The sequence below is a fragment of the Chroicocephalus ridibundus genome, chromosome 1, assembly GCF_963924245.1.
Source record: "Chroicocephalus ridibundus chromosome 1, bChrRid1.1, whole genome shotgun sequence".
NCBI classification, from domain to species: domain Eukaryota; kingdom Metazoa; phylum Chordata; class Aves; order Charadriiformes; family Laridae; genus Chroicocephalus; species Chroicocephalus ridibundus.
In genome coordinates this window covers 157,033,483-157,059,396 of record NC_086284.1, presented here as the reverse complement: position 1 = coordinate 157,059,396, position 25,914 = coordinate 157,033,483, and the positions used below count along the sequence as shown (strand labels likewise).

General features: G+C 43.5%; 1 protein-coding gene across 3 annotated transcripts in view; it reads left to right on the top strand.

The window, feature by feature from the left end:
- The window catches only part of CREB3L2 (cAMP responsive element binding protein 3 like 2), an 81,978-nt gene that overhangs the window by 38,428 nt on the left and 17,636 nt on the right, over positions 1–25,914 (top strand). For all 3 annotated transcript variants that reach the window (XM_063319807.1, XM_063319797.1, XM_063319817.1), the window contains exons 2-3: positions 7,810–8,026; positions 25,089–25,255. In XM_063319807.1, the coding sequence (XP_063175877.1) occupies positions 7,810–8,026; positions 25,089–25,255 (384 nt within the window). The remainder of the gene's footprint in view (positions 1–7,809; positions 8,027–25,088; positions 25,256–25,914) is intronic.

Here is a 25,914-nt window from a genome sequence, read left to right as displayed (position 1 = left end):
ATAAGAGGGGAAAAAAAAATAGCTGAGACAAAAGAATGAATGCATCTGACCTGAGAGCATAATCCAGATGTTTGCTTGCAACACAAAATTAATAATGTATTTTGAGATCTCAGCCAGGGACCCAGATGGGGGGAGCCTTGTTGAAGGGCTTCCAGCTCGCTGACTCACTGCTCTGGTGCTCTGGCCCCCGTGACTCACTCCTCTCTGACTTTGGCTCTTCTGGGGAGAGGGTGGGAAATAGCAAAACATGTGCCCAGCCTGTTGAAAAGTTAGACTAGATCCAAGAACTATGCACTGGGGGAAGGGCAGGGGAATGTGAGAAGGACTTTCCTATTTTATATGACTCCCAAGAGGCTTGGGCTAGGAATAAGCAATAGCACCCTTCTCTCTGCTTGCAGACAGTGCGATCAAGAAAAACTGAACTTCAGGGGTGTTTCTCACCCTTGCCTCAAGTGCAAAAGGGCTTTTTCTTTTTCTTTTTTTTTTTTTCTTTCAACCCATCTTTACTTCTAGTTATTATAGAGTTTAATTCTATTATTATCTTTTTAAATACAAAATGCTTGGAAGGGATGTTAAGGAACGTGAAATAATATTTTGGAATGCAGAAAGACAAAGCAGTAAACATGGTTCTTGAAAAATCCCCCCCAGTTACTTAAAAATAAATACATCTCTTCTTTGCTGGTTGTGCGCTGGAAATACTTGAGTGTTTGCAATGGAAGTGTGGGCATGCATGTGTGCATAATGGGGTGGATTATAAGATTTGCTCAGCATGAACTTCAGCGTTTCCAACGGTGTAACCTGAGCAAGTTGGGAAGATGTGCAGATTTAATTACCATGTAAATCTATTAGCTCTGAGTTTCTTGGCATTTGTTTTGCTGATGACACAACCTGAATGTTATTCACTTAGTGGATTTTTTTAATCCGTCCAAATTTTTTTTTTAATGCTTAAAATGAGTAATTGCTGGTGTGAGACTCCAGACGATCATATCTGCTGTTATGGTGGATCTCTTTGCTGTTTTCAAATACCAATTCCATGTTACACTCCATATACTCTGGCAAATGAGGTAATTTCAGTGTAGTTAATGACTAGACAGTAAAGAATTTTGTAGTAGAATACTATAATTGAGCAACTATTTCTCTGCATCTTGGTTTTGATTTTTACACTGTAGAAGATAAACACCTAGAAATCTCAGGTTCCCCCTCTTTGCCCTTGGCAGGTTCATAAGGCAGGGTGGGGTAAATCTCTTCTGTGTTATCAGCATGTTTTAGGCGTGACTTGGGGGACTGTTTACAGTCCGCAGTCTCTCTGTTCTCTGCTATGGCTGCATCTAAAACTTTTTTTCCTGCCATCAGAAAGCTCTTCTAGCTATTTTGGTCCTTCACCAGGCTGAGAGGGAGGATCTCTGTGTCCTTTTTAAGAGTAAGAATTTAGATGTGCCTGCAATTGCCTGCTCAATACTGTGGTCTGTCCAAGAGGTCTCTTCAGCAAGTTAGATTTCAGCTATTTCAGGTGTAGTAGCATTAATTTTTTTGAATATTTGCTGCCAAATATAGTTGGCCGTGTCCCCCTCCCCAGTTAATGCATACCAAAGGTAAGCACCCTGATATATCAAACTGTACAGGCTGCAGCCTTCTGCTCTTTCACTCTTTCTCCCTGTGGGGATGTTGGTGAATGACTCTATGGGGTTGGTCTTGTCTCTCTTTCAGCCCCCACCTTTGGAATCAATCTTATGGAAAAATACTGTATTGCTGCCAGGCTGTCCTTCATTTCTCTTCCTTGCAAAAGCAGTGCAACAGGAGCTTGGATCTGTGCCTTGTAATAGCGAGGTATCAGTGCACCCCATGCCAGCAGAGGAGCTCTTCTGTTCCCTGCAGGTCATATGTGAGTGAATTGCGGAGGTGAGGCTAGAGGGGCTCCATCGGTAGCTCTTCTCAAACTTGACAAAGATGAGTACCATGCGATACAAGCCGTCACTGAGTTTGGAGAAGAATGAGTGGTGGCCAGTTTCCCTGCTGCAAACATAAAGTATTTCTAGAAAGAGAAGAGGTTGAGAGAGGTGAAGTACCTGAAACTGCAGAATTTGTGTTTGAATCTCTGAAAATTAACTGATGCCTAAGTGTCAAAGAGTACTGAGAACAGTTGTCTTAGTTGTTGGAAGCTGGTGCACACTGACACCTCCAGTCCATCACCAAGCAACTTGCAACAGGAAAATCAACAGCACCACCAGGAACACATCTGTGAAGAAAACGCCTGCTTTGAGGAAGTTTTTTAACCTGTGCCTTGGGGTTTAACCTTGAGGTTGGACATGCAGAAAGTCATGGACTTCTCTGCTGCATTGTCATCATTGGTAGGCTTGTGTGTGCAGTCCTCCATGAGCAGCATCTCTAGACACGGTTCTTCATTAGCTAAAAAGGACAGGTCTCTGCTCCAAGACCCTGTGTATAGATGCTGCACTTGCAAACCCAGGCAGAGCTGGTAGCAAGATGTGTGGTGCCTTTTACAGCTCTTTCCATGCGGTCAAGTCTAGAGCTCAACCCATGAAGGTTGACCAGCCTTCATGGCACGTATGTGCCATCTTTAACAACTGGCGTCTTGCGTGGATGCCCCAGAGCTTGAAGCCTTTTGTTAACAGCTGTCACTCCTGCTCAGACCTCCTCAGCTACCGTATAAACAGCTGCCAGATGTCTGTGAAATGTGTGCTTCATTCCTTGAAGAGGAGATGGTATCTCCATGTAGCCACGCTTCTTGATCCGTTTGATGCCATTCACTCAAAATGCTGCTATCTTTTGCGGTATTTTGTGTTTTATCTCCTATGCACCTTTGTTTATGCAAACCACAAAAGAGCTGCTAAAGAAATTATTTCCTCTTCTCCCTCTTATCTTAATGTGAGAAGAAATTGCTGGGGGTGGGGGTGAAGGAGGGGGCAAATTCATGCCTGTGGTGCACGTTTACTTCCCCATGGATGGGGGCTGGTTTGTGGTCTCCCCTTTCTCCCCTCTTTCCTCATCTTCTCCAGGAGCACTGCCTTGTATATTACATGGACTCTTGATTCCTTTGATACAGAAGTAAGGGTGCAATCCTTGCTCCCCGACCCCCATTATTGCTGATGAAGCCTTACAAGAGATAAATATCAGTCAGTTTTGTAGCTACAGGTAGATGGTGGGCTTAATTTTTATCCCATGAGTGCCTGTTAGGTAGAAGGGATGCTTCCACCTTGGCAGTTCCTCTTGTGGAGGGGGGATTGATCCCTCCAGACCTCAGGGCAAGCCAGGAAGGAGAATATCTTGAATTCCCAGGAGGTTCTCACCTTGGCATGTTGCCTGTAGGCTGCCTTGCGCATGGCTGCTTGGAGAGCGGAGTTTGCTTTGCAGCACCTGGCTGATGAGCTGGGTGCCGGTGCTGGGGTGTGCCATGGTGCTGCCACTGCAGGTCCCCTCTGGGGGGGTGGGGGTCTGTTGGAAAGGGTGGGTTGTGCTGCTGCAGTCAGTGTGTGGGACTTGGAGCTGGCGCAGCACGTTTTCCAGGCTCAGCAAAACCTGTCACTTGTTTAATAATTTAAATATATTTATGAAGTGTCATTTGGGGCTCTTGATTTCTCTTCATTCCTTTTTTCAGTGAATTCTTAGAAAGCCAGTTTTCTGAACGTGACTGTTTCATTTTTAGTCACGATAACGTGGCGTCTCTAGACAACTGGTGCTAGTGCTGCTCTCGTCTGGTTTCAGGTCATCTGGTGGAGAAGTCAACACTGCCATGCACCTAGCAAAACCTGAGTCTCTGTTTTACTTCAGAGATGTTCATTTCATCAGACAAGAAAGAAAAAAACCCTAACTTGCCCCTTAGGCAGAGCTGAAGAAAAGGGCCTTTGTCTGGCCGGAACAGGCAGATGCTGTGGAGAGCTGCAGCCCGCGGCCAGCTGGTCTGCAGCCAAATACTACTTTCGAAGAGCTATCCAAAATCCACTGCACGCCCGGATATAAGAGCTCTCCCCTGTTTGCTTACCGCGGGGTGATGTCTGTAGGTGTTTTGTGTTCCCCAAAAGCACCCGGGTTATAAGCAGGAGCAAACATCCAACCATGTTGGTGGTGAAATTCTATGGGGCTGCAACTTAACTTTCTCCCTGTAAACAAGAGCGCTGCTGTTTTGTTTGTCTTTTCAGTGTTCTGGGGGAAAGGGAAGCGGAAGATAAGGTTACATCTGTCCTAAATCCATGCCTTTTTACAGAGGTTAAAATCCCAGCTGAACACCTCTCTTTGCTATGTAGGGAGAATAGTTTAATAATTCAAGCGGACTCCTTGTACCAACACATGTCCGCAATTAGTGCTGTGGCTGCCAGTGGGGTGTGAGGACAGTAGGGAGCTGGCAGCAGGGCTGTCTACGGACATATTAAAAACAAACAAAACAAAACAAAAAAGAAGAAAAAGAGGTACTTTTTCTTGCAAGTACTCTTTTCTCTGTCTCTTTTTTTTTTTTTTTTTAAGGTGAGCTCTCTGTGTGAAAGATGCCAAGCTGAAAGCCACAGACAAAGAATGCCTTTCTTTTCCAAGCAAATATATATTCAGGTTGTAAGTGTAAAATTCTCAGTTTCCTCCCTAAATTGCTCTTTCCTGTTCCTGAGTGCAGGGGTGGTTCCTGCCATATCAGAATTGAGGGTTATTCTGTGGCTTTCCAGCTCTGGAAGCAGCTGATGACCACTAAAGTGCGTGCGGAAGCGGAGAGGGGAGCACAGAGAGGAGCAAGAGGAAGAGGAGGGTTGGCAAGGGGAGGACGTGCTTTGAAAAGACAGCTTGAAGTGTAGGTGGAAGTTTCGAGGAGATGGAGGCCTTACTGCTCCCAGATGGCTTCTGCTGTAACTGCTGCTCAGGTGCCCTTTCCTTTTTAATTCTCGAGGCAAATGGAGCTGCTTTCAATGAGATAATTGTTTGCTTAAGGGAAAAAAAAATAAATCAAAGTGAGTTGGCTTTAAGCGTTCATTGTAGCAGAGGTGTGTGTAACGTATGAAAGATTCCTGTAACTCACTCAGTGAGAAGTCCAGATCCCTAAAATTGTCTGTTCCCAGAGTTCAGTAGTTGTGCAGTCTGGCCTGTGGCAATTGTTTGAGGCTTCTCTATTGACCGGTATTCAAAGTTATATCACAGACCATTAAAAATAAGATTAAAAATTATAATGAAACTAGAGAATCGGTTTAAAAACTGATTGACCATTTATTTGTTATCAGACAATTCTGTTGTAAACGCAAATTCTTTTCTTCCTCACAGCTTGGTGCTTTGCAGCTGCATGTGAAAAGGAGAAAGCATAAATGTTGATGAACATGTTGAATATCCTTCCCCACTCCCAAGGTCCGCTTTCTCTCTGGTTTTGGGAAGTTGAATGTTTGTTTCCTTCTTTACGTTTCCTGAAGCAGTTTTAGGAAAATTCCCCATTCAGAAAGAAAAAAAAAAAAACCCAAAATAACTTAACTGACTTTAATCAAATGGAAGAAGTAAAATAGTATTAAAAATTAATTTCTTCCATATCAAAGAAGTAGTACGCAGAAGGCTAATAGAAATCTTTATTTGGGAATTTGTCAAAAATAGCCGAGTAGCCTGTGGTCATTTTGTCTTTCAGATGAGTTTTTTAAATTAGAACATCTAAATAGTGTCAGACTAAGTCAACACTTAGGTATGATGTTTGCAAGGGTGACATCCTCAGATTGGATGACACCGGTGATAAAGTAGCTGTTAGTTGAAACCAGGGTACAAAGATTGTAGCAACCCTATTTCAGCATCTCCTAGTCATCAGCCAGAATAATGCATGCAAGAATTAGAAAGAGGGAAGGGTTCCAGCCAACTTTAGGAAAATATGCGAACATACATAATTGACTATCACCGTTAGCCCCAATGAAGTGTGTAGACTGTGGGGAAAATACTCTCCCTAAGAAAGGCATTGCTTTTTATAAGTTCAGCATCGACTTCTGTTGTGGTTGGGAAGCGTTTCTGTTCCTTGTTTATGTTCTGATGACTGCCTACTCAGTATCTTCATCGATGCACCAAGGGTGTTCAGCTAGTCTTGAGCATCCTTTTTCATTTCTTCTTTGTGCAGTGGAGAACTGTAGTTTATGCTTTTATCCTTGCAAATGTTGGGAGGCAGCCCTAGATGTGAAGTCCAAGTGAGTCCTTGGTTATCAAAATAAAAATAAACGAGGATTTCTAAGGTGGTCATGACCCTCTTGCTGAGTCATCTGAGAGTTTGTTTAATAGTGTTATCATTTATGGCAAGTAAATATGAGGCTACAAATCTGTTTTGCCATTTGTAAAGGCTTTACTTCAGCTAGCTTGCTATTCCACCATAGTAACTGTCGTCCTCTGTTTATTGCCTTATGTTTAGTAAATATTTTCTTTTCCTCAGTGTCAGTCAGAATTGACTGAAGCCTTATTAATTTTGAAAGAAGGCACAGTTAGCATTTGTGAGCATCTTGGAAGAGGTGCTTCAACTTCCAGGGGACTCTGTGAGAGCCAGCTGTGCTCAGTGTTTTCCAGCATCAGGCTTCAAGGCCACAGATGCTGCTGGAGCTGTGAAATGTGTGTGCATGGGGGTGTGAGCACACCTTCATGGATTTATACAATATTGACTTGTTTAATTCTTAATTTAGCCTACAGGAAGCCAAATCTTGAATTTCAGTGTTTGTTTCTGCAGGAGAGAGCAAGACGAAGAGCCAAGATCAATACTGCTTGCAAAAACAGACTTAGACTTTTGTAGGATCATGCCCCAAGCAACAAAGACTCCTATGTAAGATGGTAGATAATGCCTGATTGTTTGGGAAAGCTCATTACAATTCATCGTACCAATATTTTTGTAAAAAAATAGAATTCTTTGTGTGAATGAGATGAGCAGGAATGGTTTCTTGCAGTGCGGTTTCTTGGTCTGTCAAAGATACATTCTTCTGACGTTGGAAACAAAACCAAGAAGAGCTACAGAGTTTTTGTCTGTTGGTGGGGACTGCATTGGAGTCTCAAGGAAGTGGACTGGGAGATTTGGTTTGTGCTCATTTTGAATAAGAAACAAACACAAAATTATCCTACTAAATACAGCCATTACATGTGCTGTCAGCGTAATGGATTCAGTGTAATATATAAAGTGGTAGTTAGTACTGACTGTCAGGAGCTCCAACTGAAGGGCCTAGAAGCTGGATACGGGCTCTAGTCCTAGGTGGAATGCGACTTCTAAAATAGATACATAAATCAGCCAGGAAACCTGTTTTATAGCAAATGCGTTAATTGCATGGCTGGGGACGTGCATGGACCCATTTTCCTAGAGCACACTGTATGTTCTGCGCAGCTAAAATAGTCAGAGTCTGTGTCTGAGTGTGTTTCCTTTTTCTACTCTGCTTCAGTGAACATTAACCCAATATGTCCTATTCCATGCACAAAGCATTCTGATGATAAATCCTGCAGGATCTTTCTTGCTGTCTGGGTGAAATGTGCTTTTCCATTTTTGGTGGCGTGCTGTAGTGAGTACCTTTGGGGAAGGGGCGGAGGAGGCTGCTTCAGGACGTGACTACCATGCTTCTATTTTCTGTTTTCGCTGCAAGTTTATCACAGGCTTTTCTGTTGTAATGTATGCCTCTGAGAGGACTTTTGTTCTAGCTGTAGCTCTTTAACTTGAAGTAGTGATTGGAGGAGGAGGTTGTTATGCAGGGCTGGTAGATCCTGCTGCTGACTGGCACGGATGCCCAGTGCAGATACTGGAATTGTTCTGATCAATGGTCTCCTGTTGTTGGTATGACAGACAGGCAACAAGATAAACTTTTCTCCTCCTTTTTATCTCCACAGCACTTCACAGAGTTCCTGGATGAGTTTTCACCAGATGTCCTAGGCCAGCTCTTGAATGATCCCTTCTTGTCTGAGAAGAATGAAATAATGGAGGTGCAACTGTCTCCAGCATCCCCAGCGCCCCTCATCCAGGCAGAACACAGCTACTCCCTCTGTGGGGACTCTCGACCCCAGTCTCCCTTGACCCACATCTCGACTGATGACAACTTCAATGAAGGTAGTACTGATGTGTGCGAGATCTCCTGACATTGATGCACTGAGCCCTTGTTCATTTGTTGTGATGATACAGTAATGAAATGTTTCTGATGGGGTGATGATGCATTAAGGGTGCATGTGAGCGCTCGGTGCTAACTGAAATACCTACAATGAAATCACAGCAGGGATTTGTTTTAAGTCTGCAGGCATTATGAATAAAGAAACTTGTCCATAGACAGGAAAATTGTGCTCAGCAGAAGTTACTAAGTTAGCACTGTAAACATTTTGAAGTAGAAGTAAAGTGACCATCAAAAAGGAATGGGAGAAGGGCCAGAAATACAGTCGTTTCCATGTATTTGCATCTGTGGTTATTGAAGATAAATGGAGACTGATAAACCAAATGAGTCAAATGAGGACAACCATGAAATCTGAGTACTGAAGAACTTGACACGTAAGGAAGTTTGGTCTTCAGGAGAAAAGGCAAAGGGGAGATCTCATTGTTGTCTATGGCTATCTTATGAAAGGGTGCAGAGAAGAAAAAGCTGGACTCCTCTGAGATACACAGTGATAGCACAAGAGGTAATGGTTGCAAGTTGCAGGAAAGGAAATTCCAGTTGGGTGTTAGTAAAATAATTTTCACCATGAGAGTTGATCAGACATTTGAACAGGTGTCCAGAGAGGCTGTGAAGTCTTCAGGCGTGGAGTACTCAAAGCTAAGTTAGGCAAGGCCCTGAGCAACCTGATCCAAATTGGCCATCCTCCAAATGAGGAGTTGGGCAAGATGTTCTCCAGAGGTCCCGTCAAAGCTACATGATTTCAGGTTTATTAAAAACAAACAAACAAACCTTTAAAACTACTTATTTTTAGTAGTGAGTATCTGGAGCTTCCTGGTATCCCACAATGAAAATCAGATCATATGTATGTTTCTAAACACACGTGTAGGAATGTAACTTCAGGTGCTGCCCCAGTCTTAAAATCTGTCTTGCTGAAGCCCTACTTTTTTTTTTCCTTCTTAGAAAATAAAAAAAAAAGCAAAGGAAAAAAATAATGCCCAACAAGAAGTCATTGGTGATCTTTTAAAGACATAATAACTGCAACTTTATAGATTCTGTGGTTGTGGGAAATAGTGATGCATAGAAAATGATGAAAACCAACCACATTTTTTAGCAGTTATCTTCACTTCAGCAGTTATAAGCAACTGGAGGGAAAAAATGGGAAATGCAGGAATGATGGGAGGAATGGATCCAACATTGCTTGTTGTGATATGAAGATGCCGGCTGTCAGGAAGGGGAGTTCAAGGTTAAAAACGAGGTTGGCACAGGACCAAGGCCATGAATATCTGGTAACTATTAGGAATAATCATCATGGCAGACTTTCACTCCTAATAATTGGTTTATGACTTGAACATTAGCTTTACAGTGAAAAGCAGTGGAGTACTAAGATGCATTTTAGAATGGCAAATGAAAGCTAGCTAGGATGCTTAAAAATACTCCACACAAAACTTGAGACCATTTTGGTCTTTTCCAACCTAAATGATTCTATGATTCTATTTTGAAAGTGGTCTGGTGATACATATATGGATTTAATTATATCTCGGGCTTTGTTGGATTGGGGTCTAGACAAAAAGAGCTATCTGGTAGATTTTAATTACTTAAAACAATAACTTAGCTGAAAAAAACCAAACCAACTCGTTATGGAGTACATTCTGTAATATTAAAATCTAAATTGCAGAAAATACAATAATTTTAAAAGTGTAATGAATATAACACATTGTGCAGTTAAAGATGAAATTAAATGCAAGTCAGTTGTTAAAATGACTAAAAATAGAGCACATTGTTGTATTTAAATTTTGGGATAAAAGTTACTGTAAAAATCATTGTGTCAACCATATAATTATCTATAGATTGGATACATACAAAAAATAATCAAAGTTTAATATTTTCTATTGCATATGTACATAGTAGAGTAACAGAATTATGTTATTCTAATATGAGGTAGGATAATAGCCTAGTTTAGGTTATGCGTAATTTTTTACAGCTACTTTTAAGAACCTTCCTTTAGGTCCCCAATCACTTACCGAAGTAACTGTTGTTTTAGAAGTCAGGTTAAGAAACAAATTGCTTGCAGTCATGGATTAATTTGTTACAGTTACTAAGGGCAGTCACATCTGGGGCAGACAAGATGCTAAGATGCTCTTCTTCCCTATTCCTATGTCTAGCCAGCACTGAGGCTGAGCAAGTTGCACCAGGGGAGGTTTAGACTGGATATTCAGAAAAATTTTTACACCAGAAGGGTTATCAAGCACTGGAACGGGCTGCCTGGAGAAGTGGTTGAGGCACCATCCTTGGAGGTATTTAAAAGACAGGTAGACATAGTGCTTAGAGATATGGTTTAGTGATGGTTTTAGTCAGAGTCAGGTTGATGGTTGGACTCGATGATCTGAAAGGTCCCTTCCAACCCAGGCAATTCTATGATTCTATGAAAAGGGAGAGAGAGATTAGTGCTTATGTGTAAGCATTAACAAGCTAAGCTGTTTATGAAGATCCATCAGGATGTGAGTTTTCAAAAGCTGACAGTTTTGTAGTCCAAAGCGCTCTTGTTAAACAAGATGCAGTCTGTTAGAGATTTCACAAGAGGACAACTAATAAAATCTGTGAGAAGACTTTTCAGTGTGAGACGGGGTTTTGGAGATGATCTGGAAACATAATCTACATAAAGCCTTCACATTTTATATTTCCTAACTGTTTTATATGAATATCTTTAAATCAATACATACAGAAGATAGAAAACTTAATTGTGGCAGGAGAAACAAGCACAAGAAACTTCAGAAAGTAAGCTTCCCTGGAAGTTAACGGGGAGAAGCTTCAAACTAGGCTAAAAGTGAGAGGAGTTTCCTTTGGGGAAAAATCCTAAAGAAATTCATACTGCTGATACCACTGGGTAATTAATAGAGCTCTAGTCAAACGATGTTTTAAAAAGCCAAGAAACATTAACAAGTGGGTTTAAAAATAGAAAATGAATGGAAAGCATTTCATCTTCTGTTCACTCTGCAGAGCGTTTCATAAGAGAGGAGGAGGAGGAGGAGGAGGAGTTGTTCTCGGTGTTTGGGATTTTATTTAATTTTAACCCTGGAATCATGCTCATGACCTTTCAATACCTATCGACTTCAAGACACTGAAGCTCGGAGAAGTACTTCAGGAAATTGCAGAATTACAGTTAACATGGCTGTCTGATAGATATTCAAAGGCATCACTCTGATGATTTTTCAGTCCTTGAGTACATGAGAGCAGGAGAGGGGGATTTTGTGGGTGGCAGTACTGCAAGGTTTGGCACTGGAGATTGAAAGCATTTCCATTGTTAGACAGTGGAGGTACACAGTGCTCCTGGCAATGCTGGTGAGTGCCAGTTCCCTTGGTGGAGTAAGGGGACGGCTACTTGGGAGCACCAGTGTCCTTTTGGGGAGCTGGAGGTATAGGGTCTGAAGGGGGAGGTCCATGTGCTCCAGCATGATCTCCCACTGCTGGGGAACTGGGATTGGTTTTGTGGAGTAGCAGAGGCTGAGAAACAAGGTTGGCTAAGGGGCTTATATAAAGAACGAGCAAAAAATATGCATTCTCCAAATAACCACCCCACTGTGCAGATTGGTGAGCTCTTACAGCTGTCGTGTTTTCATGGGTTTTTCATGGTGGGGCTTCATGATCTGCAGGATTGGGAGTAGAAACAGGCTAGCTCGTGTATGACACTTGCATGTGTGTGTGCACACATGCTATGGACATACGTGCTGAGGACCTGCGTTCCTGCGGTCAGCAGCAGTGCGAGGAGGAGGAGGATGGCACAGAGCAGTTGAGCTGGATCTGGATGCCATTTCAGAACTTCGCCTTTAGCTCTAGAGGACTAAGGGCCTGGTGTTGTACACAAAGCATGTGGCAAACAGGCTTTGTTCTCTCTTTGCAGTGAAGTCAATCACACGATGGTTCGATGGCACCCAACGTCTGCAGCCATTTCATCTACTTATTCCCAAGTATGGGGTCCCAGAGCCCCAGGTTACAGGGGGGTTGAATAAAAGGCCCCGTCTTGTTTGGCACATGATCATCAAGACACATGATCTTCTTAAGCCATTTAGTGTCTATTCCCATCTTTTTTTTTCCCCGCCAAGTCTCTGACAACCTTACTGAAAATTTTATTTAATGTTTCCTTTTGGCTGTTAGGGTGGAGTGAATGATTGCTCTGAGTCCATAAGCAACTTCTTGCCAACTGTTGCAGGGGAGTAATTAACTTTGGCCGTGAGCCATTCTCCTTGGCTGCTACCTGACCATTACCACGATTTCTACAACCACTAAATTAACCTATTCATGTAATTGTAAATCTTACATCAAGATTTTTTAAAAAGTTCTAGAAGTGTAAAACCTGACAAACTTCTAAGCCTGGGTTTAACTCTTCTGAGGAGTCCTCTTGACCTCAAGGTGAGAACACGATTAAGTATCCATAAGACCAAGGTCCCAGCGTTGGTTTTCCCTGGTTATTCACTCTTCTTCATTGTATTGAGGGTACTTGTCCAGTTTTGTGCAGAAGAACTTTTCTAAGTACTGGCAGGTTGTTGCTAGTGTGGGGTGTCTGAAGGCGTCAGTCCATAAATATCCAGCCTTGAAAGCGTTGGCAAGAATAACTATTTTAAAGCAGATGTGAGCAAGACGTCTGGCATTTAGTTGTTCGTTTTTCCCCCACCCGAGAATCTATTCTTATATTCAACTTTGCAAAACTTTTAAGACTAAAGATACTAGAGAGAGATTTACACGCCTGACCTGCTTGCTTGCAGCTGGCTGATCACGTGCTTTTGTTTGCCTGAACTGGTGAACAAGGCACCTGGCCTGGGGAGAAGCTTCCAGGCTGTAACATAAAAAAGGAGGCTGCATCCCAGGTACCGAAGAGCTGCACCAGTTGCGCTGCCACTTCTCACACAGCAGGCTTCCGCTTTCTACTTGTGACCCCTGGGTTTTTTGAGACAACTGGAGAGTAGCTGTGGAGAAGCACAATGGGAAGTTGTGAAGTGGAAAATGCTTCTTGGAAGGAAATGAAGAAGCTGGGAGAGGAGGCTGAAAATAGGGCTGATGGATAAGAGAGACCTCTTGCTGCGCATCAGAGCCTTTTGGGGCACAGGTTCGCTTCCAACAGTTGTAAATGGTTACGAAAAAAAAGCTTTATTTTCTCTTACGGTTGGTGTATGTCTGTCTTCAGTTTTCCAGTCTCTGCAGCCTTTTGGAAAGAGAGGGCTGTGGGTCAGACAGCCAGGAGCAAGGCAAGAACCAAGTTTCAGCAGGAACTACGGTTAGCCTCCTGTGTGACTTGAGGTGCGAATATAGGGTCCTTCCCTGCCCTCTGATACTTCATCTTGTCAGCCCTAGGCACAAACTTTAGGACAGTGTCTGCCCTTTGTTTTGGATGCGTAAGATCCATAGGCAAGAACTGGGTACAAGTAATACTGAGGGGCTGGTGTGCAGCAGGAGTGTGGAAGCAGAGGCTGCAGCATCTGCGTGGGGCTCTTCATCCACTGGGATCGGCTCAAGTGATAGGGGGTGCTTTGCAGTGGGTGTGCGGTGTTTGGTTTTTGTGTGTGTGTTTTTTAGTTTGTGAGCCTGGCAGGGCTCAGACAGTGGGAAGAGGACTAGTCATTTGTATGGTTTCTCTCCTCAAATTGTGGCCAGGTGGTTGGGTGCATTTCTTTCCCCGACCCCTGAGGGCTCTGCTTTTGGAACTAGTCTTGGTCCCCACCTGCCCCTCCGGTTTGTGCTTTTCTGCTCAGGAATGCTTTGAAGTTACTGTTGGATTTGAAGCGGCTTGTCTTGGCTAAAGGTTTGACAGCCTGATTGCAGAAATGGTATGTTTCTATTTTACGCTTAGCTGTGCCAAAACTGGAGCTGGCCCAAGAGTATAACCTGTATTGTTACTGAGTTTTTTACTGCTGAGGTTATGTTTCCCTGTAATGTGCTTTTAAAACACAAATTTTCCTTTTAAGCTTCAACTCCATCTCCCTACATGGTTTGAAAAAGAAAAAAAAAAAAACAAACAAGAAACCCAAAACAAACAAACAAAACTATGAAAATCATTGTCTATGGCTCCCACTTCTCCAGGGCAAATAGCCCTTCAATGATAAATCAGCCCTCATCTCAAGCAGTGCTCTGTAGAGGAAGCATTTTCCTGTATGTGGAGTCCACGAGCAGTCATCAGTGTCATGTGCTGTCTCTTTGTGTAGAGACGCCTGTGGGCTTGAGACTCAGAGTGGTCTTCATATATTTTATATATATACATATATATACACACACATAATATATATGTGTATACATGGTGTATATATTAGTCATATTTATTATGTATAGTAGGTTATATTATATACCCCAATTTTATATTGGCTTTACATATAGAGAGAGATGCATTGGCCTGCTTCTGCCTGTTTTTCTGCAAATACTGAGTCGTAGAATCATAGAATGGTTAGAGTTGGCAGGGACCTTAAAGATTATCTAGTTCCGACTCCCCCTGCCATAGCCATGGACAACTGCTGCTAGACCAGGTTGCTCAAAGCCCTATCCAACCTGGCTTTGAATAATTCCAGGAATGGGGCATCCACAACTTCTCTGAGCAGCCTGTTCCAGTGCCTCACTATCCTCAGACTAAAATTTTCTTCTTAATACCTAATCTAAATCTCCCCTCTTTCAGTTTAAAACCATTACCCCTCATCCTATTGCTACACTCCCTGATAAAGAGTCCCTCCCCATCTTTCCTGTGGCCCCCTTTAGGTACTGGAATGCCGCTGTAAGGTCTCCCCGGAGCCTTCTTTTTTCCAGGCTGAACAACCCCAAGTCTCTCAGCTTGTCTTCATAGGAGAGGTGGTCCAGCCTTCTGGTCATTTTTGTGGCCCTCTGGACTCACTCCAACAAGTCCATGTCCTTCTTGTGTTGAGGGCTTCCAGAGCCGGATGCAGTACTCCAGGTGGGGTCTCATGAGAGCAGAGTAGAGGGGCAAAGTCACCTCCCTTGACCTGCTAGCCGTGCTTCTTTTGATGCAGCCCAGGATGTGGTTGGCTTTGTGGACTGTGGGCGTACATTGCTGGCTCATGTTGAGCTTCTCATGAACCAACACCCCCAGGTCCTTCTCAGGGCTGCTCTCAATCCATTCTCTGCCCAGCCTGTATTTGTGCACGGGAATGCCCTAACCTAAGTGTAGCACCTTGCACTTGGCCTCGTTGAACTTCATGAGGTTCACAAAGGCCCATTTCTCAAGCCTGTCAAGGTCCCTCTGGGTGGCATCCCTTCCCTCCAGTGTGTTGACCGCTCCACACAGCTTGGTGCCGTCAGCAAACTTGTTGAGGGTGCACTGTCGCCAACAAAGTTGTTAAATAGTCAATGAAATGTGAACAATGACAGTGGAACCTCCTCTGCCCTGACTTTATAGAAAATGGAACTGGACAAAGAAATTCACTTGTGTTTTGAATAGATGCTGTCAAAGCCATACTGATAATTCTTGCGAGCACATTCCAATGCAAGTTTTTCCTATGTGGGTTTTTTATTTTTGTGTGTTTATTTAGGAAATGGGGAGCAAGCCATTCGGTGGTGATAGCCTGTATTTGTGTGATTCTTATGTGAAAGGGTAGCAGTCAGTCCTTGTCAGCGCCTATGGTTTTAAAGAATGAGAAGACTTTTGAACTTCTATCCATCCAAGGTCAGAAATCTCAGTAGGTCACTGAATCAAGCCTGTAACTTCTACTTGGCAGCTGTCTGTCTGAAAAATGTCAGTTTTGTTTTAGAGGTGGGCATTTTGGTGCTTACTTATGCTTACTGTTAATAATTGACAACTTTATTTGCAGTCAGACCTCCTTTTGCTTCCAGTTCCACATACGAGATCTTATGGCCTTTTTTCCTGCTGGAGTAAACAACCATCTGCTCTCAGAAACCTCTTTCCCCAGGTGTCCATAGGCTGTGATTGAGTTCCCTCTTGATTTCTGCTTGGATACAGTGTAAATGAACTGCACTTCTTGGTGTTTCCCTATAGGGGTATCTTCTGGACATAGAGCTATTGCAGTTCCTTTCTAAACAAAGGGACATTTGCAGTTCCTTTTCAAAACTCTGTGTCAAGTGATCGCAGGAGCTGATTTCCCAGGAATAGTTTCCCTAATGATGCATGTTAGGGGAATACTCCTCCCACTTCCAGTCCTGTTTTTTCTGAAACCAGTGATCTCATTCTCTCTGTAGTGTTGCACTGGGAGTTCATGCTCACTTCGTTATGTGCTGTGAGCATCGAGCCCTTTTAATGTGTGTCGAAGCCTGATTGCTGCCGTAATACAGATATGCTGTCGTAACATCTGTGTGGGGAGAAAAATTCAGATGGGTAAGAGAGAACTGTTTCATTTGAACACACTGCTTCTGTGGATAATTTTCACATATCTTAAAAAAATATAATCACGGTATTTTATAGGTTATTTAATAATATCAAGCTTTAAGGCTATAAATCCAAGCTACTATCTCCCTCTGCGCCTCACTCCCATGTATGTAAAGGGCAATGCTATAAAAATAATATTTTTCTACCCCTAAGCAAAATAATTAAAAACATCAGGGACTATATCCCAGCTGACAGCTATGCTTGTGTAAAGTCGTAGCCCGAAGGGAGGTTAAGGCAGAACCCATAACCCCAAAACATCTCCTGGCTGGTTTTACGTGACAAAATGATGCTGATTGAAAAACGTCAAATTCTCTGCAGGGAAGAGGGCACTGACCCTTGTTTTTTAGGTGTGGGAAGAACAATGTGTCCTTGGTTCTATCTTAATAATTTTGATAGTGATCCAAATCTCTGGGTTTTAGATGGACTCTGTGCCGCTCAAAGTGGGGGATGCCCATTTGACTGGTGATCCTTTGCTAGGAGAAAGGCTGTGCGTTGTGATTACTATGTATCGCTGCCGCTCATCTTTGCCCATTTATTTATTTGCCCTTCCTGGCACTTTAAAAAGGACCCCAATGTTTGGTAGTCAAACAGTATCTCCTTTGTCGAGGCTGTTCCGAGGGCTTTGGTTTCATTATTTGCGGTGGGAGTGTGTGTGCATGCTGGGAGGGGGAAATGCCATCTGGAAAATCTGTAAGAGAAACTGTTTGTCGATGAATGGGGGCTCTCACCTCATGGAGAGGGGGAGGGGAGGCAGCGGCAGTGGCGTTGGAGTTCAGCATTTCAGGCATGATAAACGGGGCTTGTATCTGCCAGGGGGTGTTACGTGATCCTAGAGCTGGGCACCGGGGACGGTGTGAGCCCAGGGGGAAGACAAGGACACAGTTATTCCTCCAGAAAGGTTCAGCTTGCCTTTGGGAGGCTGGAAAGGCTCAGACTGCAGAGCTGGGGATGCTGAACTTCCCTGCGAATGGCATGTCCAGCAGCACGCCCAGAATCCGTGCATCAGCAAGAGGCCCTTTCGGTTTCACAGAATCACAGAATGGTAGGGGTTGGAAGAGACCTTCAGAGATCATCTCGTCCAACCCCCCTGCCAAAGCAGGTTCACCTAAAGCAGGCTAGACAGGAACACATCCAGGTAGGTTTTGAATATCTCCAGAGGAGACTCCACAACCTGTCTGGGCAGCCTGTTCCAGTGCTCTGTCACACTCAAATTAAAGAAGTTTTTCCTCATGTTGAGACAGAATTTCCGGTGTCCCAGCTTGTGACTGTTGCGTCTTGTCCTGTCGCTGGGCACCCCTGAAAAGGTGGGTTCAGGTTGGGGTGTTTCTGCCAACAGAGAGCAAGTGGCCATTTCCCCCACAAACAAGTTGTAAGCCTCCCCCAGGAAGCATTTTCCCCTTGCAGTCAGCCAGCTGCTGGTTTGCAGCTGTATTTTTGTGGTGTAGAGCTAGTGAGCACCCTGGGTCCTGCTGTATGGGGGTGGCAACCCAGAGTTAGGATCCAGGCAAGGACTGAATGCTTACCCAAAGTACAGGTTTGCAAACGTGGACCCTTGGTGCAAGTTTAAGCACCATCTGAGTCAAAGTGTCTTATTAATGTGTGATGAGCCGAGTCTGAGGCTGCCTACTGTTGTACATGGCATGGCTGTGCAGAAGGCATGTGGGCTGTGCATCCAAGCCCTGTAGTTCATGATAGCTGTGCAAGGTCTGTCATGGACCAAAAGGAATTAGTTGAAGCCCTTTTGCTCAAATCCATGACACAGCTGAAGAGGAGGATTATTTAAATACGCTTGGCTGGAGAACAGTTTGATTCATTTTAGGCATCTTCTTGCATTACCCTGTCCAGAGATGTCTCTTCCGATACCTGTGCGAAGCACTTTGACCAGTAGTCTGTTGTGATCTCCTTAAGTTTCTGGTTTTGTCTTTCTCTAGCTGTTTAATCTGTTGCTTGGACAGTGAACTTCGAGGAGGTGAGAGCTGCCTCTTCATTCTGCTTATGCATATAAGGATGCGCCTTGATGCTTCTACAGGTGTTATTTGCAAGCTTGTTTCAAATGACATGCAGTGCATGCGTCTGTTTTCTGTGCGATTCCGATCTGTCGTGGCGGTAATGGTGGTGTGGGGTGGGTTTTTTCCCTTCAAGATTAGGTTCAGTGGTACATCCCTTGTGTGGGTTTGTTTACCTACTGGTGCTTGTCTTCCTTTTTATTGCAGGGGAAAAGAAGGTGAAAAACGTGTTGTTTCTCTGAATGCTTGCATTCTCTCTGCTTGGGAGGGGTAAGGAAGAGATAGAGAGTGCATCTTTTAATTTCATTTATTTAAAAATAAACAGCAACTCACTGATGCAACTTGGTTACCCATGCAAAAAGTCTCTGTTAAACTCTTTAATGAATAGCACTGAAAGGAATGTGAGGAGCAAGGGAGATCTTTTTAGTTACTTTGTAAGTTCTGTTTCTCTGTACATCTATCACAGAGGGTGAAATTTAGTCAATATTGGGGAAGATTTACTTTCTCTTAGGGAAGGAGGTGGTACGTTGGACAAGATTGAAGAGTTAGTTGGATAGAATAATGATGGATAGAAATAATTTTAAAAAGGAAAGCAAAACTCAGTGAGAACTCTGATGTTAAAAAAACTGGACAGTTGATGTGAGCTTTTTTTGACTTTATTTTTCCACTTTTCCTACCCTGTCTTCCCATGATATTATATGGAACAAGGAAAGAAGCAAAATGTTGCAGTTCTTCAGGGAAGTATGAGTATCCTAGAAAGCTGCACACGGTGTTGTTAAGAGACTATTTGATTTATTTTTTTATCTGTATGTAAATACAGATATATTAAAAAATGTTTTTTAACAAACACAGAAGTAGCACATATTAATTCTGCCGTGTACAAACACAGCCCTTCTTCGATATGTGTTTTTCATGTGTGCCTAAGTCACACATACTGATTGTTGCTAAGCTGTGATGCTTAGAGGAGCGCTGAAATCCATTTCTGTTGAAAACTATCACCATAATGTATGTGGTGTGCAGCAGAGAGAGAAGTTGACTTGGGTGTGTTGTGCACCCAAAGGCAAGCGCTTGTGCATAACTCAGTCTTCAGAATGGACTTGAAAGATTTTGAGCTTTCATTGTGCAAAATGTTGCATAGCTTTTTCCCTTTTGGATGTAGTGATCTGGAGAAAGGAAAGCGAAAAGGGAAAGCCCGCTTGTGGTATGTTGGGCAGATCCTACTAGCGTCGTCCCTCTTAACTGCAGATGATGGAACCTGGAGCAGGATTAGGACCTCTGAAATAAAGACAGAGGACATAAAGAGTTTGCTACTTGGACACCTTGCTGTAGATATGCACAACATGCAATGCTTGCACTTACAGTACTGAGGGAATTACGTCCCATTTTGGGCTTCCTCTCCTGCATTGTTGAGTACACAGCATCTTAAAACACGTCGCATGTTGTATTTGGGACCAAGCTGGACTTGCTATGAATGCAGCTGGAAAAGAAGAGGACATGTTTAGAGTTTTTCCTATCAGTGAGAACTTTGCTCAGTGCACTGATTGAACTTACTTTTGTGCTTTGTAAGGCTCCTGCCTTTTTTTTTTTTTTTTTTTTAAAAAAAAAAAAGGAAGGTGGAAGGTGCATGCTTAACAGGAGTCTGCAGGAAAAGTAGGACAAGCTTGATGACAAAAGCAGCACACAAAAGCTTTCTGAAGAAATGTAATTTTAGTCTTTGACACAGAAGATAAGATCTTAGATGCATGTGTCACAAACCCTGGGTGGCTGTGATTAGTGTTTTTTTTAGGATGCTGGATTTGAAACTCTACATTTAACTTGCAGAAGTGGACGCACCTGAAAACTCAATGCATACTGTGTTTTGATAAAGTATAACAACAGTGCTAAATCATCTGAAAAATCCAATTCCAGTTGGCCATTTTAAATTACTAGATACTTTTTGGCCTTAATCTCTCCATGGCTCACTTGAATTTTCAGGACCACTGTGGAAATTAATTCAGGTTGGTGAAGCATTTTGATTGTGCCCTAGGAGGGAATTAAACAGCTCTGTGGAAACAGAATTTGAATTGTATTTGGTAAAGGAGAGATGAGGCTGTGCATGAAACAATGAGACTAACAAAACATGGTACAGCCTCTCAGTTAAGGGAGCGCCATGCATTCTGCATGTTGGGTAAGGCACAGGTTTTTCAGAGAAATTGTTTAATCACATTATTAAAACATTCCTATTTTTAGGTGTATATGATGTACAAAAGTACACTGAATTAAACCTTCATAGGTATTGCTTAATACCTGGGTACTTTGCAACGTTAATGTTCAGTGAACATAGTCCTTATGTGAACTTCAGTAGTGCCAGTGCATTGCACATAGAAGCGTTAGCTGGCATTTTGCTAAGTACCATGTAGACTCCTTAAATGACATATTTCATGTGCCAAAATCCCTAGCATTAATGGATTTATGAAAGGGTAGGTGGAGGGGAGTGATTCTCATCTGAAGAACTATTGCACGATAGAGCTCTGAAGTTCATAGGAAGTTTCAGCAGGGGTAAAGCAGCTGGTATCATTTGTTCAACAGTGAACTTTGGAGTTGGGATTTTGAACCTTGAGAAGAGATTTCTAAAAGGCAAAGCCACCATCTACAGGATATGGATTTTTCTAGCCATTTGAATAGCTAAATCTCTTCAGGCTTTCTTCTCTTTATATCTGAATGGTTTGCAGTGTATTTTTGTCTGACCTTAGCAATGCAGTATTGCCCTATTCATATCCATCTGGAACGCTGTCACCAACATCATTTTCTCAGCCTTTCATTTTGGAGTCTCTTTCAATAGTTCATGTGTACCTCCTGGATCATATCAAATATGAACACTCACCTTTAATTTCTTGACACCAGTCATCTACTCTTTTTCCATAGCATGTCTTGCTTGGTTTGGAGAAGACACCTCCCTTCAGTGGGTCCCTTGAGCCAGCCTCCATTGCTCTTTCATTTCAGTATTTCATTTGCACCTTCTTGCTTGTTCTTATTATTCCATAAGACCTCTCATGGTTCTTTGTACCCCTCCATAAGAAATACCCGTGTCTTGGAGGGTGGGCCATGCCTCTCAGTATGACCAGTATTCTGTAGCCTGCTCAATTTTCCCCTTATTTGACTAAATTTGTCTGGTTTTGTGCAGCATTCTCACTTTGTTTGGCTAGTACAGTGCTTGGCTGAGTAGACTGAGGTGCTTAGGGGCTGTTACAAGAATAAACTAAGAACGATTTTCAGATAACATCAACCCGCTGTGCTCAGGAATAAGAGAAAGGAGAATGGGAAAATGTCCTTCCAGCTCTCTGGGATCACAGGAGAGATCGTTGATGACTTCAGAAGCTGGAATGTGTCAAAACAACACTGACCATGATAGTGAATACGTAACAGAGGCTTGGCAAAAGCAAGGAGAGGGGAGTATCAAGGTGGGATTTGACCAGTGTCTTGCTCCGTCCCTTCCTTTCACAGGGTTGTTCATCTGGAATGACAGCTGTCACCATGCATCATAAGAGGCAGTGTCAAAAAAGTGTTAGATGCAGTTCTTCAAAGTTATCTCAGTGTTAAATGCAGCGTGTTACTGTCTCTGAAGATCATCCATAACCCTACAAACTGGTTTGGCTGGCTTTAAAGCCTAGAATAACTCCAAGCAGTTTGTGCGGATCTAAGTGGTGATGGCAGGGATGGCAGGTTAATCAGCAAAGTCAGGTTCCCGGGGAGAAAAATGACTGGCTGAAGGCCAGTGTATCTTGCTGTCTTACAGCAGCTGAATCCCCGTGATGAGTCTGGGGATTAGAGGTGATAAACATCACCAAGTGCAGCCTTAGAGGACATGCCCTGTTTCGCTGGGCACCCAGGGCTAGATTTCTCTTCTACTTGCACGATGATACAAATCTCAGCAACTTCAGGGCTAATTACTTGGTTCACTGATAGATCTCATTTCTATGTAGCCTTCCCTCCCAAAGGGAATCTAAAGTAGATTACAGACGATAGCACTGCCACCGCGTAGCTCGACCCAGAGGTAAGAGAGGCAGCAAGCAGAGGCTCTGCACAGCACGATGTGGGGGAGGTTTTGGCAGAAGCTATCCAAACAAGCATTTGAAAGTTGTATTTGCCAAGGGATTCTGGATTTCCAGGCAAAGATACCGCTTTAAAGCTCTTATCTGAGTGATCCACACATGGCAAGCTAGAGGGAGTCCATGGATCCAGTGCATATTTCACTGCAGTCAGCAGGGACGGGAGCTGCGCTCTCCTATTTGTGAGTACAGAGGCTCAGGGAGGGTTGAAAGAGAGCAATGTTGTCTCTCCTGAGGTAATATTTAGACAATGGTACCTCTTTTTTTTTTTTTTTTTTTATAAATACTTCTATTTTTATATTTCTGCATTTCCCAGAAAGCTTTGGGAGTAAGCCCTCCAGAAACTTAAATACGGTGTTTAGCCCTTGCTGTACAGTTACTTCTCTTGGCAGAGCTGGGCTCACTGTCCTTGAGCTTCTGATTACAGGATACGTATTTTTCATTTTGAATTCCTTGGCGTGCCTTTACTCAAATTACCTCCTTCCTTGCCAGCGGTGGAGGTTAGGTCCCACCACAAAGTAATAACTAGCACTGGAGATTTACATACTTCTCCCTTTTTCCAGTCACCCGGCTTATGCCCAGTGCCTGTGTGCCATATGCGTGTGTGGTCTTAATAGCAAGGACATACAGCAGCACAGGGTCCGTAAGCCCACTCTTATTTTTGTTACTTGTTTGCAGCCGAACACTGTTGACATCTCACCAGCTTGATGCCTTCAGATGTGTAAGGGTCTTGTGCCAGCCTTGCAGACTGCTGGTGGCACAGCCCCAGCACCCGGGCTGCCTCCCACGGTGCTGCTGCAGCGTGCAGTTAATTCGAAGCTCTGCTGCTGTTTACTAGCCATACTGCGTACGTGCTTGCTTTCTGCTTTAATTCCTCGTATGCAGTAAATACTCTGTATGAAGGCAGGAGAAAGCTTTGAAAGAAAGATCAACACTCTTTTTCTCTTACGTATATTTGGCCTCAAATTCCAGCTGCTTAATTTATGGACGTACTTCTTGCAACTACTGCCAAGTTGTGGCAGAGGACCCCACTGTACGCTGTTGGGGTGCAGTACAGCTGGTAGAGGGTACTCCCCTGCAAGAGAAAAGAACTTACATGACAGAACTCTAACAATAGGGATGGGAATTTTTTTTAAGGCAGAATTGCAACTGCCAAAAATGCATTTGTTTTTTTTTTTTTTTTTCAAGTAGGGTTGTTAATAGCCTTGTGGAATTGGCCAGACTAAAAGAATGATGTCTGTGTATTATATCAAAGGATGGGAAGGCGGGGTGATTAATGAGGATGTATTGGATAGTGTGGGACCGGACCGTGACGTAAATGGTGTGGAATAAAGGACGGAGAATGTCATGGTTTTGGCTGGGGTGGAGTTGACCTTCTTACTAGCAGCTGGTGTAGTGCTGTGTTTTGGATTTGGGATGAGAATGATGGTGATAACGCACTGGTGTTTTTAGTTGTTGCTAAACAGTCAAGGCCTTTTCTGCTCCTCACACTGTCCCACCAGCAAGTAGGCTGGGGGTGCACAAAAAGTTGGGAGGGGACACAGCTGGGACAGCTAACCCCAACTGACCAAAGGGATATTCCATACCATGTGATGTCACGCTCAGTATATAAAGGTGGGGGAAGAAGAAGAAAGGAGAGGACGTTCAGAGTGATGGCGTTTGTCTTACCAAGTAGCCATTATGCATGATGGAGCCTGGCTTTCCTGGAGGTGGCCGAACACCTGCCTGTTGATAGGAAGCAGTGAATAAATTCCTTGTTTTTCTTTGCTTGCATGCACAGCTTTTCCTTTACTTGTTAAACTGTCTTTATCTCAACCCATGAGTTTTCCTTATTTTTCCGATACTTCTCCCCATCCCACTGTTGGGGAGAGAAGTGAGCAAGCGGCTGTGTGGTCCTAGTTGCCAGCCGGGGTTAAGCCACAACACCAGTCAAAATGTGCATCCTGTGCTGTGACTTCCAGAAGCTCTGGGGAGGAAATTAGAATGATCACCACGGCAATGGTCCTCCTGTGAAATCATCAAAGCCGTTATCCTCTTTTATACTTACTAAATGAATCCTTGGGGGGAAAATTTTGAGGTTGAGAGTGTGAAAAATCCTTTGTTCTTAAAAGTATAATATCACTGCTGCAGCTATTTGATGATTGCAAGCAGTAGAAGGAGCAGAAGTCTCGCTAAATGCTGTCTCTAGAAGGAGGAATAAAACTGAGTCAGCAGACATTAGCCTGTGTAGGACATGGCTCCCTGGCTGCTTTGCTCAATGGCTTGTTTAGTCTTGTTCTGCTGTGTGTTAGCAGCTTTTGGCAATGTACAGTGATTAGCGCTCTGTGTCTTTCCTCGCTGGTCCTCTCTGTATCCTGGGGCTAGGATTAGGTTACAGCCCTGGAATGGCATGGTTGTCTGCATTGACGGAGAGCTGAATAGTAAGGGCAGAGTTTTGTTGATAGACTGAAATGCCTTCTGTGTTTGTTTCCCTTCTCTGGAGGAGGGGTGACATTATTTTCATTTGTAGTCTTTCTGTCTCTGACCTAAACATGTGGTGTCCAATTTCCTTCCCTGGCAGGTGACCTGGAAAATGAGGAATGGTGTCTGGGTACAGAGCTGACTCCAGCAGCAATAAAGACTGAGCCAGCGTTGTGCGAGACGTCAGGCCTTGCTCCCTCAGTCAGTCTCACTGTCACGGCCACGTCGATGGAGGGGGAACAACCTGAGCTACAGACAGATGCCCTGGTACATGCAGTTTCTGTTCTCCTTCCTGCACAATTAGCTACAGATTCTCCTAGGACTGCGTACCAGTGTAGCCTCCTTGGTGCCAAAGGTTGTCAGTTCAGGGTGCACAGTGCAGGCTGCTTTAATGTTTTTTGAATGTTTGCTGGTGTCCCACTACTGCTGTAAGAGGAGTTTGTGTTTGAAAACAGTTATCTGCGTCTTCAGGTCTTAACTTTCTCTTCTATGCTAGCCCCAAAGCCTAGGGCTCATGCATTTTTTAAAAATATTTAGTTTCTAATGAACCAGTTCCACCTGAACTGACTAACCGATTTGCCCTACTGAGCCTGTGACAAGGGCATAATAACTTGCTTTAGTGCTGCTGTGCCTTCCCCTTATCAGAACAAGACTCCTTGTTTGAAACAACTGGAGAGTTTCCCTGTTTGCCTGCTAAGTCACTTTTGCCAGATCTATGAGGCTTTGACATTTTGAGCTACTGCTGCTTCCACACCAACCTCCCTCGTAAGGAGCATTTGTGATGCCTTTCTGACCACAGCTGGAGCAAGCAGTGGGCATTCACAAGGACTTAGTTTGGCTGTGGTTGAACTGCAGCAGCTGATGGCTCACCAGAGTCCCCGTCAGTGGAGGAAGAAGCATGACTGTTCTCAGTCCCCAGGGTGCAA